Here is a 14,805-nt window from a genome sequence, read left to right as displayed (position 1 = left end):
GTCTAACACCCCCTTTTTAGGATAACTAAGGGGAATTGAGCTTGATGGCGCTCATGCTCGTGAACTGCAGTAGGGTCAAAACGACATAAACCATTTACGCAATTGCGTACGCGGCTTCTCTGGAGGCGCTTTGAAGGAGCGTGTAAAACCCCTGCTGGCACCCATCGCTTCAGTTTGCGACGATACCACATTGGTTCCAACTGCCTTTACCGCGCCGTTTCGAGCGCGTACGCAAATGCACCGCAACCACACTCGTGATTCATGTCACCTTGACCCCAGTATACAACCCTAACGCTTTGCACTCATGGAAAGATCCAACACCCTCAACTTCGTGGCTTGTTGCCCTCAAACATAAATTCAAACAAGATCTTTGTATATCAGTGATCAGAGCTTAATGAGGTAGCTGCGAACTTCCAAAAGAAAAAAATCAAAATAAATATGTACTGTATAGGAAAATAAAGTAATAAGTCGTAGATATAAAGTGAAACTTACATTAAATATCATGAATATGATCAGGAGTCCTCTCATCATTTTTACAATAGTTAGAATCAGCACAATGTAGACAAGCGCTGCTATGCTGATTAGTATGATTCCTGAAACTTGAAGATATCAGTTTTATGAAAACTGTTAATGAAGCAGTACTAATATGGAGCACCTTTTATTGTTGACGGGGACTAGTGGTCCGTCTTATGAGTGGGATATTGTGAAATTTCAAAAACCTTGACTTTAAAAGAGTTCTTTGAAGTGTAAGTGTTCCCAAAAAGAAGTTCTTTTCTTCTTTGTCTTTAGAAATAAAGAAATTCGCGTTCTCTTACCGACCTATGTGCTCAAGATGACTGTTCTATAAACACCCATAGGCAATATTCACAATATACTGTATATTTTCCAAAAATTTCTTATCTCTGAAAACTGATATAACCATCTTCGAAGCAACAATGGTTAGCAGAACCTGATTCGGATTAGTTTGCATCCGGGGATGGCAAATCTCAAGTTTGCCATCGGCCAATTTAAATTGTAGCCGGACCCTTACTTGCACCACTCATCATTTCAATCCGCTTACGCAACTGCACCGAGCTTCATATCGTTTTCCCCCGACTACATCTTGTGTAGGTGGTTTGAAGTACTGGGTACCAGATCGTGTTCGTTTGATTCGGGTGACTGGTGCTACCACGTCATGCGGGAAAAAATAACCGCTCTGCTTATCAGACTTTCGAAAGAGCTGTACACACTCATCGATCGCTCTTCTACTAAACTCGGAAGAATGAAGGTGACGGAAAATGCTTCCGTTAAATAAGATTTCCCAATGCTGACGTCATGTGAACTGAAACGTGACAAAAAATATTGACTAGATACTAAAAATATGTACTAAATAAACACATAATACTATGTAATATAATACAATATGTAAAGTAAATATATACTAAATACTTGGACAAATTTTGAGATTCTACTTCAGTAATATTTCTGAGGAGAGTTATTCCTCGTGTCTTAGACAAGAAATACAAGACCGTTTGCTTCTCTCTAATAATCAGCTTAAGAGTGACGTTGATGAACAAACATCCTGAGCAATTTCCCGCAATTAACTGAGTTTTTACTTGTTCATTTATCTAAGTATTAACAACATATAATAAAACAACAAAAGTTCCCCTTTTTTCAAACCTTAACATCTGTGGAAGTGAATAGAAAGTATAAGTTATTGTAGTTATTGTTCAGGTATTTTTTCTAAAGGAAGCAGGTTGTAAGAAAAACTAATGCTTTCAAAAACTCAACGAAAAAGAAAGAGATTACGGTGAAGCCAAAAGTGAAAAAGACAATGAAGAGACGTATCTATGTTTTTACATAATTTACTCACCATCTACGTTTTCAGAAAATTTTATTTTTAATTCTGTACTCGGCATAACATGTTTCACATTGAGAGTGTGTTTGAGAATATTCGATAAGTTCAAAAAAATAACATATGGTAGGGCATAAATTACATAGCAAAAGCATCACTACAAACGTCTAGACTTTGAAAAAAAAAACAATTTTAATCACAAGATTAAGGAAGTTAAGAAAGCGGAGAAAAAAGAAAGTTGTATAGTGAATACTTCCTTTGTTGAACAAGTGACGGAGCTCCTGTCATTAGGATATGCATCTATTTTGACATTTTCACATGCACACGAAATAAAGAGCGCAATGCGAAAAAAAGATATCACAGTATCTATTCATTTAAATTCTTCGATGAGAAAGATCAATTTCGAATCACTTCAGAAAGTATTCATAATTTTCATGCCCAAGGCACTGAAATGAAAAATTTCTACACTAGTAGTAATCAACTCAACACAATCATGCAGCTCTAGAAGGGTCGGTTTGTTTTTTTTTAAAAAAAAAAGGTTAGCCTGCTAAAAAACCTCTAGAATTGAAGGTTTGGCATGAAAATAAACAAGCACCTCAATAATTTTCCACTCTCCTCATGTGCATTGTCATCATCACATTTGCCAAAAATTCAAACAAAACGAATTTTTGGATAGCTTTTTTTAAGATCTGAATGTCAAATTTCTCTAATTTTTTTTCTACTGTCACTACTGAAATAAATGATTTTTGGTCCAATTGTTCTCAGAGAGTAGCAGGAAGAATACCATTAACCGAATGTGTGTACTATTTCACATACTTCTCTGATTTTAAAGGCAACATATCATAAAATTGACCACGTCGTCGTAGTCTCTGTGGAAAAATGCAGAGTTCGAGTTGTAGATCACAATTATGAAAGTGGTCACGCTAAATACTTTATAGTTGTCCTGAAAAACGGCTGAGATCAAAATTCCCAGCCTATTCAAATGGAACCATTTTATGGCTGAAGAACCGAAGAGCGCACAAAGGTGGCGCGTTTTGACGAACCTCGTAGGAACTAAGGAGGTTCCTACGCCGTTTTTTAGAACAAAAATTACGGGGAATTGAGAGTGGCGTTCATATTCATATTTAACCTACAACCCAAACGATTGTTTTATATATTGTCCCAGGAAGTCACGACATCGTCAATTTCGTAGGATGCAGGCTTTAATAATATGAAATAAGGCAAACCTGCGATGAGAGGCAGGAAAAGGAAACAAAAGATTTCCAAAACTGTGACTAGCGTTCCGAGAACAATGCATGCAACCTGAAAACTATAAGGATAAGATTTTTCGAGCCTTCCATGTTCAAATATAATATAGTCTTTTTTCGGAAGGTAAATAAAAATATGTCAATAAAATTAAATCACATTTTTAGACTACAATAACCTTTGTGTTCACTCCACAATGTCTTGTTGTATCTGCAGCGCGAAAAACCTGCCGCATGATGAGAAACGAAAGGGAATGATTTCCTTATCTTAGAAAGCGGCAGTGATAAGAAGGCCCTTAGAATTTGCGTCAATTTTATTTCTTCGATTGCTCATACGATGAAGCTCTCGGTTCTGTGCTTTCTGACTCATCACATATGAGGCTATTTTTGATCCATGTCATTTCGTATTTACTAAATACCTGCCTTCCTCATTATGTTGAGGTGATCGTACTGTTTGCATGCCTATTCTTTCTTCTAACAATTTTCATAGTTTTACTACATGTTGTTAATACCAAACTTTGTGTGGAGGCGAGACAAATCAACACTGTTGTTCCTTTAAAGGCATCACCCCACGAACCTAAGGTGGTACGGATTTCAGGTGGAGTATTCTTATAGAGGATAGTAGATTATGGAGAGGGGGGTAATTCCGTCCATTTCTTCCTAATTGCCGTAAAAAACGGTTCAGAAAATGCGGCGTGTGGGCTGGCGCGCTCCAACCGAACTCGTTGTACAAAATTGCGCGCCGGATCGCTCGAAGCCGTACCGTCCGGGCCGTTTTTTACGGCAATTAGAAAGAAATGGATGGAATGACCTTTCTCTTTATAATCTACGACCCCGTATACAAATACTCCACCTGAAATCCGTACCACCTCAGATTCGTGGGTTGATGCCTTTAAATGTCATCGTCATTTTTCCTCACACAAGATTTTCGCGCTGAGTTTCCTGCGCACTGAAATCTACACTGCAAAGCTTGAGAAGCTATCGCTAGCATTTCCTAGAATTCAAAGCTTTTGCATGAAGTCTGTTGATATTTCATTTGCAACGATTACACCATTTCCTTTCCAAAATTCATATAAGACACAGTCGACGTGAAAAGTGTTGTACGGTAAGGTCAAAATGACGTGAGGCAGAAGGAGAAGTACTCCAGAGAGTTATCTGACTACTCTGTAGGGAATGAGGTGATGCCTTTAACCTCGCTATTGTTTTAGCTTCAGTTATAGGAAAAGAAGAAACTACGTTGTTTTATTCACTTTCCAGATGATATAACTTTATTATTTGTGTGTATTTGTGTGAAGTGGATACCCATTAACTCATTATCATGAAGTATCTCCTTCCTAATATATGAGAAAACTGATAGAACTGATGTTTTGCACAAAAGATCTAGTTATCCGAAATCTGGATAGAAAATATGAACTTATAGATGATATTGAAGGCCGAAAAGATGCCATCCATTGATGCTGTAACATTGAGCAGTATTACGACGTTACTTTTTTAATTTTATTTCCATTTTTGTTCACGAATGCGGAGACAACATTTTACGAGGTAAAGTAGTAATAATCAGTTTGAAATTAATCCAATTAATCCGACGATCACTTTCACGCCATTTCATGTAAGCACATTATTTTATGCTGATTGTTCAGGAAAAGAACGAGAATTTCTAACTGTAATCTTTCTTCTCCGAGCAATGTTATAAAATTGTTGCGGTACCGAATTAGTAGAGGTGTAAAATCAGGTTTGAAAACTCTACAAATGCGGTCCTCATGCACTTGGGAAATCGTCATTTCATAAATGCCTAAATAAAAAAAAATAGCGAAGAAAGCGCAGTTAGAAAAAGTACAAATTTATTCCTACAGAAAATGTCACTACTTTTAATTTCTATTGATCAGTGAAGGCAAGCGGAGGGAGTACTGTTTCAGATTGGTATCGTTTACAACTGTTTTATTCGAACTGCATTGCAGTTGATGTTATAATCCATCAAAGTTTACTATCAAGCGTCATCTGTAGGAAGTTGAATTCACGAATATACACCAAACAAATGACAGACCAAAAAGCGACAAAATTCGAAGCGGGTACCTAGATATCACATTTAAAAGAATATGTAGGCAAAAACATTTGGAGAACTCCGAAAAATACGAGAAATACGATTTATTGCTAATTGTTCCAGCCGCGCAATGAAAAGTTCCTAGGAGCCATTTCAAGGCAGCATACCACGAATCTGGGATGGTGCGGATTTCAGGTGGAGTATCCGTACACGGGGTCGTAGATTGTGGAGACGGGGGTGGTTCCGCTCATCTCCCCCTGCATCACTGCAAACAGCCGCCTCCAGAATGCTGTTTTGTAGGACGCCATTTATCGCAACGCTCCACCCCTTGCGCCGCCTCCGTCCTGCGATTCATCGAAAATCAATTCGGACTGCCCCGATAGGCAGTAAGGGACGCTACGGATGCAAGGGTGGCGCGCTGCAATGGAAGACATCGTACAAAACAGCATTCAGGGGCCGGCTGCTTGCAGTGATTCAGGGAGCGATGAGCGGAACCACTCCGGTCTCCATAATCTACGACCCCCTATACGGACACCACCTCAAATCCGTACCATCCCAGATTTGTGGTATGCTACCTTTAACCTGCTCTACCTGTGAAGTCACCTGTTCATTTTCAATAATTATTCATCAAGATGCCCCATTTATTCAGAAACAGCCCGCTTCAGAAACAAAAAAACAACAAATAACACGTAGTAAGAGACCATGGTTTATTTACTCCTGGAAAGTTTATAGAAAGACTGGGATGTTTCATTACAGTTTGTACTCAGGTGGGGGTTGCGGCGCTGACGGATATGAGTACAGTTGTGGCGCTGATGGATTTGGATATGGTGGCGGCGCGGACGGATTCAGATACGGTTGTGGTTGTGGAATTTCGGTTTCATGATAAGCGAATCGCGGTTGCTGCGTGGGATCCACAGGTATCGTCTTGTCGTTCGCAGGTATATACTCAACATTGGCCGATGAAGTAGTGTAGACGAACTGCTGAGGGGCTGTGGCAACGACAGTTCGAGGATGATGGCGATCCTCTCGAGCAAGCCTAAATTAAGAAATTAATCGGGAATTTATGACTCAAACTTATATTATCCATAATGCTAACCGCATATTCATATTGCTCAGAAATAGTAAGACTTTAGTAGAAATTTATTCTATTGTATCTTTTGTAAAGAGTGGATTCAAAGTTCTGCCCTACGTCATCGATGGAAGATCACTATGCACCCGCACAAACTGACAAAGAAATTAAAACTAGATGGGCCGAAAAGTGAAGAATTTCGACGACAATCCTTTGACCGCAGCTGTGAGCGACTGGATACCACGTGATATTAAACAAACCGCGAGAAGACCACTAACCCGACTGGCCTGGTCAGACCTTTCCAAGGAGCCTTGTAAAGGAAGATATGAGTCTCTGGCGGTAAGAGAAGCCACTGGGCAATCCATACACGGGAACGGGACAATTGTAAGCAACACTGGTGCCTAGCAAATCGACAAACTACAGGGGCACAGATGGTGCAGGTGTATTCTCAGTGGAATCTCGGAATTTGTACCTGCTCAAGGAAACTGCTGCTAGAATATTCACGCAATGCTTTGTAACTGTGTTCAAAAGACAGATTTTCTACATTACCTCCTCTTTAAAACTCTTAGAAATGTATTTGGGAATTGAACTCTGCTCCTGCAAAGTATTTATTTTATGGTAACTTGAGGAAGTGGGACAAATATACGGATGAAGCAACAACAGTGTGCGATGTATTCCCTCATTCCTTTCTTTTGCGATTCTTGCAGAGCATCTCAAAAAAAAAAGCGAATTTTGTGGAATTTAATAAGTGACCTTATCAGCATTCGTGGTGTAAACATAGTAGCACAAACTGAAATGTGTCCTCAAACTTGAAAAAAAAAATGAAATACATTAAGAAAACTTTGCAGAGACTAAGAACGCGATTGCACTGTTGATTCGAAGAATTTCCCCATTAATGGATACAACAACCCCTTGCTGACCCTTTTTGGCAATGAACAATCGATCACTAGTATTTATCCATCAATTTGCTACGCAAAAATTTATCCAACTCACATTACAGAGCTCACACCGCTGAGCAGCAATCGGAATCTCCGAAGAGCTGCTGTCAGAATTCCGTCAATTATAGCACAAAGTAGCGCAGCAATAAGTCCAGATAGAAGAAAGCCGAAGGCTGAAATAGAATTTCAAGAAAATACAAGCGAAAATACAAAGAAAATTATTTAAGAGCAATAGACCTACGCAAATCGCGGAGACTGCACTGATAATCACCACAGTTGTTGCGTCCTTTATAAGAGTATATACTGGACGCGACATAAATCGTCACGATTAATACAGGAATTTTTAAAATCATCTGAAAATGAAGACTCTACGATGCGAGCAACAGCAAAGTTCCAGTGTTCAGCAGAACTTGAAATCCAGTTTTTATGTCAGTTAACAACAAAAAAATGAGGCAGTTTTGAGGTTTTAAAGAAAACATTAAAATACAGACGTGCTGTTGCGTGAGAAATAGTAATGCGTAAGAAATTGTGGATAAAATCTTACATTAAATATCATGAATAGGATAAGGAGTGCTCTTAACATTTTTACAATAGTTAAAATAAGCACAATGTAGACAATAGCTGCTACGCAGATAAGTGAGATCCCTGAAACTTCGAGATATCAATTTTACGAGAACCGAAAGTAAATGAAAGTAAGTGGTATAAATATACCCCTTCTACTTTTAATTACTTGTCTTTTTTCTCAGTTGAGCATACAGAGTTCCAAAAATTTCTATTTTAGAGGAATTGTTTGTAGTGTAGGACCTTCTTCTTAAAAAAAGTTGCTGTTTTCATTTTCCGTCTTTTACAACCAATTCGTGTTCCCTTGCCGAACTAAGTGCAGGGATCTCTCCAAAAAGGAAAATAGTCGGGTGGGGGGTAGTTCACAAGTATGCAGTAGTGCGACCACGTTCAGTGGTCCCGAATTTTCCTGAAAGCAGTGTGGAAATGATTTTCTTGATTTGAATTGTTCTACGGAACACACAGTGGAGTTCCACAACTGCTATCGCAAGCGTAAGCTCCGCGTCACGGACAACCAGCGGTTGCTGACGTCGCCTCTCACGGAACGCTGACAGGCGCGGTGCGTATGCCTGCGCTTATATACTTGACGCGTTGTTAGGTGCCTAGTAGAAAAGTTCATCGTCAGTTTCGTTTACCACGACGCTTTCAGAACAACTGGAGGAAATTGAAGGTAAATGCGTTCATACTCCTGATCTACACCCACTAGCCCTACCTTTTCGTGAGAAATCCCAATATCCCCTATTTCGTAGTATACTGTTTTCAACCATCTTCGATCCAATCAACTACAGTGGTCAGCAGAACCCCGATTCCGATTAGCTTGTATCCGCAAACAGAAAAACTCAACCTCTTTTCAGTCGTAATCTCAAATTTGCTATCAGCAAATTTCTTGTTATCTTGCGTAGGTGGTTGTAAAAGCTTGGCACCAAATCGCGTTCGTTTGCTCCCGGTGACTGGTGCTACCACTACATCTGAGAAGGAATAAGCGCTCCATCACTCATCGATCGCATTTCTACGAATTAGGAAATATGAACCTGATGAAAAAAGTCTCCAAAAGTCATACCCTCCACGAAACGGAGAGGAAGCGAATTTTTGAGTTTATTTTGGTCCTCTGCTTGGATAAAGTTTCCAAGAAAGGTTATTCTCGCATTTTAAACGAGGAATACAGGAGCGCTTACTTCTCGCAAATAATTGAATCGAGGGTAAGATTTATCAACTACCACCCACAGCAATTTCCCGCGTTTATCTATGGAAGTACTTCACCGCACCAAAGCATTTAACAATAAAAAATAAAACAATAAAAATTTCTTCTTTCTTTAAATCTTGATTATCACGGAACTGCACGGAAAAAATTAGTGCTTTCACCGGTTCGTTTTCTATTCACATTTTCAGACAATGTACACTTTTAATCTGTGATCGATATAACGCCGACTGGAAATTTTTCACATCAAAACTCAAAACAATCAATGAAAAATTAATATACGAAGTTTAGTACGTAGTATATTATAACATACACGAGTGAATCATAAATCACTAGATAAATGCATCATTGCTAAAAGATCGACTTGGAGAAAATTTTTAAATACTAATTCCAAATTAAAGAGTTTAAAAGCAATAGTTTATGACAGAAATTTTCTACGCTAAACAAGTCGAAGAGCTGTTGTTATTTGCTATGTAGTTTGACTTCTTCACATGCACACGAAACGAGAAACGCCATTACGAACATAAATATCAGACATCTGTTCACTATTATATTTTTGGAGAAATGACTACTTCCCAATCACTTTTGAAATATTCAAAATTGCCATGCACAAGACACTAAAATGGAAAATTTCTAGACAGCAAGTAATTAATTAGCCACAATCAGGCGGTTTTAATGGGACTGGATTAAAAAAGGATGGTTTTAAAAACAGTCAGCATACTGAGAAACTCTAGCATGGAAGTTTCAGAGTAGAAATGAACAAACACTCCGGTCATTTCCTACATCCGCATTATCATCATTACTATCGACAGAATACAATAAGTGGAAGTCAGACTGCTTTTTTTTAATTTGGGAGTTGAAATTCTCTAATTCTACACTCCTTCTGTCAGTATTGAAATCAAATGTTGGGTCTAATCGGAGTCAGAGAAAAGGAGCATCAAGAATAACATTAACTGAATGAATTATCAATTCTCAATACATTTCTGATTTTAAGCGATGATAAAGGAAGACAAGCCTGGAATGAGAGGTAGAAAAATGAAGCAGTAGATCTCCAGAGCTGTGACAATCGTTCCGAGGACAATGCATGCAATCTGGAAAACCAGAAAAATAAGATCTTCTGGGATCTCCACTTAAATATGTCCTTCATTGTAAGTACTGAAACGTCGATGACATGAAAGACTACATTAACCTTTGTGTTCACTCCACAATATTTTGTTGTATTTGCAGTGTGAAAAACCTGCAGCATGATGAGGAACGGCTGGGAATGATTTCCTTATCGTAAGGAGCGCCAATGATAAGGGGACATTTAGAATTTACGTCAATTTTACTGTTCGATTGCTCATACGATGAGATTCTTGGTTTTGTACTCTCTGACTCACCACCTATGTTGACAGGCATCACGCTATTTTTAAGCCATGTCGTATTTAATAAACACCTATTTGCCTTCCCTGCCTGTTACGGTGAGGTGAGCGTGTACTGCTCGAATATCTTATCTTTTTACAATTTAACGCCAAACATTTTGTGTCGAGACGCAGCAAACCTGCGATACTCCTTTAAACTTCATTCTCAATGTCTTTACACAAGATCTTAGCGTTATGTGTCTTCCGTCTGTTGAAATATCCACCACAAAACTTGTTGAGTTTTGTGGTAGGTATTTCAACATTAGATCGCTATGCAGACGCTTTGAATGTTAGGAAATCCCAACAAAATTGAGAAATATTGTTGGGATTTCCTAACATTCAAAGCGTCTGCATAAAGTTCGTTGGTATTTTTAACTGCAGCCTTGCACCATTTCCTCTCCAAAATTCATATAATATAGTCGGCTCAAAACCAAATGAAGCACGGTCCAGTTGCGTAAACGGCCAAGCTCCAAGTAGCGGCGCAGCCCCTTACGTAACTGCACGGCGCTTCATATTGTTTTGACTCCACTATATGAAAGTTGAACTTCCGTTAGTCTCTTTAATGAGAAGAAAGATCCTCCAAACTTTGAGACAAAAACTCATCGAATAAGCAAGTTGTTGAAGTTGTAAAGATGAGGGATTAAAGGGAATGTCATCAGAAAATCATGTGAACTGTTTATTTGCAAATTTTTTGGCAGCCGTCTTTCCCCTCGCAGAAGACGATGGGAACCCCTATCGTACGACACAACTACTGAAACAGCAAAAAGGCTACTGACTTCATCACCGACATAACCCTCGCGCTAGTGATTCCGTTTCTCCCTCCCAAATAGCGCATAGTGGCAAAGATCTATTCTTGTTAAACGGAAATCCCCGTGAAAAAGGTTTCGATTCTTTGAGGAGTTTTCGTCGTGACGATTGTCGTTTTACTTTGTTCCATAAAACCTTCCATTCCTTGAAAGTCTCATAAACTTGCAAAAGCGCTTTTTTTAATTTGGTGAGTCCTGTGACACTGAAGGTTTATAGCCTGATAAGTGAGGATATTCTAGCGTTACAAGTGCAAGGATGGGACACTCTCCGTGCTGGATGACGTGCCCTTGGTCAAAGATAATGTACGCCTTCGGGTTAGATCGCATCTCACCAACAATCACGTCAACTACATCTGAGATCGCATAATCTAGCGTCAGAGCTACCGAGCCTGACTTTACATCAGAAAAGAAAGCAGATTTTCCCTCGCATTAAATAATTGTGCAGTAGCGTGCTGAGCCTTCACCAAAGTCAGATATACATAGAAGCAATTTGAAGTTGTCTTGTCGACACTGCCTGAAATACTGGCAGTGGCTCACTCCCAATTACGCTTCTGATTCACACTACATTTGGAAGGTCGGTCTTCTTCTCGGCTTAGAAGACACCGTTAGAAGGTAAGCCTTCGAAGACGCACACAATCGATTCGGAGCAGTGTAGTGTGATCAATAATATTGCATCAAAACTCTAAGGAAAACTCATAGCTCCTTACCTTGGGAAAACCGATAGACGGTAGCTTCTGGGATGGTTGAGAAAACAAGGAAACAAAAACAAATATAACGATGGAATTAGCGGAGTGCAGTGGACAGAACTAAGAGCTGCATAAGCTACCTCTACCATTCGCTATTGCAGCACTGGAATCCTAAAATAAGCCATAGATTCCAAAGGCCAGATTTACCCGTCGTGATCGGACTTGCCACCTTTCCAGGTACCTGATCAAGGCAAGAGGAAAAGTAAACGTGTCCCGAAACTTATCATGAAACTTAGAAAAGTAGACTCTGGAAAATCGTGAAGATTTTTTTCATTTCTAGAACAGCTACAAGGTTGGGTGACCATTCGTGACTCGTGGTATAAACTATTATGATGAAAATGATTTTTTTATGCGTTAAACCTTTTGTAATGGCGCAGCCTCAGTTTATTACTAAAGCTACTACTACAAGATTGCTACGATTTATTGTACCATGTACGCTTCACGAAAGTTACGAAAGGTGATTAAACACTCGGGCTGGGGAGGGAAACTCTTTTAAACATTTTTGGTTAAACTAACCTGATCTGTCTATTAACACGTACCACTCTCTTGTGTTAATGCGATGAGTACGCAAACCTATTCACAACATTTATCAATACGATAATCTAAAACAAATTATATAACTCATCTACACAATTTTACCGTTAATAAGTGACTGGAAACAAACTACGAAATGAGACCATGCACGTCAAAGATAAGGTAGCTCGACGAAACTTGACGAATCGGTTTTAAAAAAATTAGCTATCGGATGATGAAGGTACTTCAACATAACGAAAACTATAAGAAAATTGTAATTATTAAAATGTAAGTAAAAACACCTGAAAAAATGAGATCTACTTTGAACATGAGCAAACAATCTGATCTTTCATAAACTGATGAGGAAAGGCAGCCAGAAAGAAACTACTGATAGGTAAATATTATTGCTGAAAGATAAAACCGTAGCGCTAGGAGAAAAATACTAGCAAAACGAAAGAACCATGAACGCCGTGGATGTTCGGGTGCTATCATTATCTTCAAAAGAACAAGTGACGCGAGAAAGCGGAACGATGGCAGTAGCTGAAGTCGTTTCCTTGAGACTGGTTCACGTAAAGCGGTACAGTTTGTGGGAATATTTGCACCTGTAAAAACATTAACAAGACTTAAAACTAGTGAAGTAGAATAAAGGTGAGCTCCCCCATCAGTGCAGGACTTTTTTTGCAAAGACTGGGAATTCCTCACAGTAATGTCGGTCCATTTTATATCAATTCCGACAACCAATGATATACAATATCAGAAACAAGCGCATAATTTCTTTTCTCCGTCACCGTAAGAATGTGAGATACAATCGTTAGTTGGTACTTAATGAGACGTTGAACTAAGCAAGAAAGAATGGAACATATTTCACGCAAATACTACTGCTCCACAGAAACATGTCAAAATAATAAACCTAAAATGTATAAAACGTCTTGCAATTCTTTCCAAATTACAGAGACACAAGGATGACATGTTATTAGAGAAGAGAGATGGATTAGAGAAGTATCAAAAAGCATACCGTGTTTTCCAGCATGGCTTCTGAAGACGGCATGTTGGATTGCTTGGAAGCATCTAGATGTAGGTGCTGGGACTGCGTATCAGTTATTAGTAGGGGCTTCCCCTTAAAAATATTTTAATAGTTTATATTTGGGTCAAAACGACATGAAACATGGTGCAGTTGCGTAAGCAACTCGGCTAAAGAGGGACCCTCGCTAGTACAATTGGTTGTTGCAGTTCGCGATGGTCCCAACTCGATTCTGTCCTTCTATTCACTTTCTTCACTACGCCGCTAAGAGCGCAGCCGCTTCCGCAAATGTGCCCTGGTTCATGACGTTCTAACCCGACTATAGAATGGGAGTCATTTGTACCAATTACACCAAATCATCCACAGAAAAATGCACTCTAGAAAAGGAATAGGAACTACTAACACTGATTTCTTCCATTTGCGTATGCCCAGTGGAGTCCACCTCCATTTTCACCGTCTCATAGCTTGGTTGCACTTGCGCATCGCACCATATTTTACTGAAAACTAACTATAGAAGTTTATGAAGTTGCAAATACCCGAAGAAACTAAACATCAGTTAAAAGATAGAAATTGAAGATCTTATACCTGCCTTCCCTCAGTACATACTCATCAGATCGGGAACGCTTGACAAAAGGAGCTTCAGCATCTTCCACTAAATCCCACGTCTTATCTGCTAGGCGGCGACGACTAAGAATGGCTTCCAGATCCACTAAAAATAAGAGCTGGGAAAATGGAAATGATTCTAGACAAAAAAAAAGAGAAAATGGAATCATAAAATGTCCTGAACTATGGGGAGAAATATAGTAGTAGCATTTAATTGTGGTTACGGGTGACAGTTACTGTATCGGATTCACGCTCAGTAAAATGACGCCAGGTAAGCAGACTCTACATTAAATGAAGACCTTTCATACATGATGATTTAGAAAGGATTAAAATAATGTTTCCATGGCACAATACGAACCTCATTGAATACTTCGTTAAACGTTGAGAGAAACATACACAACTCGAGTGAAACAAACAGAAGAACATTTTCAGCTTCTTCATAAATTCTGATAACACCTTGTGATAAAAGGATGGGAACAACTGCACAAATAAATGACCAGATCTTTGAAAATTACAAAAAAAAGGAGTTCCCTACAGAAAAGTTCTCACCCTTCAAATTAAGTTCCATTCTTCTTAGAAGTCGACCACTAAAAATGTAAGAAAGTAGTTCTAGTGAAAAGAGAGCGCTAAAATCAAACTCGAGAACTATACACGGTAGTGGTGCATCTAACTATACGGACGACAACCACAATAAATCAAGAAAAAACACTCATTTGTTGATGTTAACTTTATCTTTCATAGCAAAAAAAACATGCAAGTAACAGATTAATAACAGATCGCAAGATACAGTTAGCACAAGAGAACAAGCAAAAAAGTTTAGAGATTACATTG

The 14,805-nt window shown here is 38.9% G+C and overlaps 2 protein-coding genes across 8 annotated transcripts; both read right to left on the bottom strand.

Moving 5' to 3' along the window:
• Positions 1 to 75: 75 nt before the first annotated feature.
• RB195_013344 (uncharacterized protein) lies at positions 76 to 3,314 on the bottom strand (the record flags this gene model as incomplete). Of its 2 annotated transcripts, none has more annotated exons than XM_013449682.2 (4): positions 76 to 204; positions 493 to 593; positions 3,061 to 3,136; positions 3,258 to 3,314. In XM_013449682.2, 4 exons carry the CDS (start codon positions 3,312 to 3,314, stop codon positions 76 to 78), a joined length of 363 nt encoding a protein of 120 aa, XP_013305136.2. The 2 variants fall into 2 exon arrangements, with proteins under 2 accessions (XP_013305136.2, XP_064058999.1); XM_064203118.1 differs by lacking the exon at positions 76 to 204 and adding an exon at positions 324 to 344.
• Positions 3,315 to 5,869: 2,555 nt separating this feature from the next.
• RB195_013343 (uncharacterized protein) lies at positions 5,870 to 14,542 on the bottom strand (the record flags this gene model as incomplete). Of its 6 annotated transcripts, none has more annotated exons than XM_064203117.1 (7): positions 5,870 to 6,155; positions 7,182 to 7,299; positions 7,368 to 7,479; positions 7,671 to 7,771; positions 9,901 to 9,976; positions 11,799 to 11,825; positions 11,899 to 11,910. In XM_064203117.1, 7 exons carry the CDS (start codon positions 11,908 to 11,910, stop codon positions 5,870 to 5,872), a joined length of 732 nt encoding a protein of 243 aa, XP_064058996.1. The 6 variants fall into 6 exon arrangements, with proteins under 6 accessions (XP_064058996.1, XP_064058997.1, XP_064058995.1 ...); XM_064203114.1 differs by lacking the exons at positions 5,870 to 6,155; positions 7,182 to 7,299; positions 7,368 to 7,479; ... (2 more) ...; positions 11,799 to 11,825; positions 11,899 to 11,910 and adding exons at positions 11,920 to 11,948; positions 12,354 to 12,410; positions 12,865 to 12,952; ... (2 more) ...; positions 13,957 to 14,080; positions 14,524 to 14,542; XM_064203116.1 differs by lacking the exons at positions 11,799 to 11,825; positions 11,899 to 11,910 and adding an exon at positions 10,075 to 10,131.
• Positions 14,543 to 14,805: the final 263 nt, after the last annotated feature.

This window comes from Necator americanus, chromosome V (genome assembly GCF_031761385.1).
Source record: "Necator americanus strain Aroian chromosome V, whole genome shotgun sequence".
Classification (NCBI taxonomy): domain Eukaryota; kingdom Metazoa; phylum Nematoda; class Chromadorea; order Rhabditida; family Ancylostomatidae; genus Necator; species Necator americanus.
This window is presented reverse-complemented; position numbering and strand designations above follow the sequence as displayed.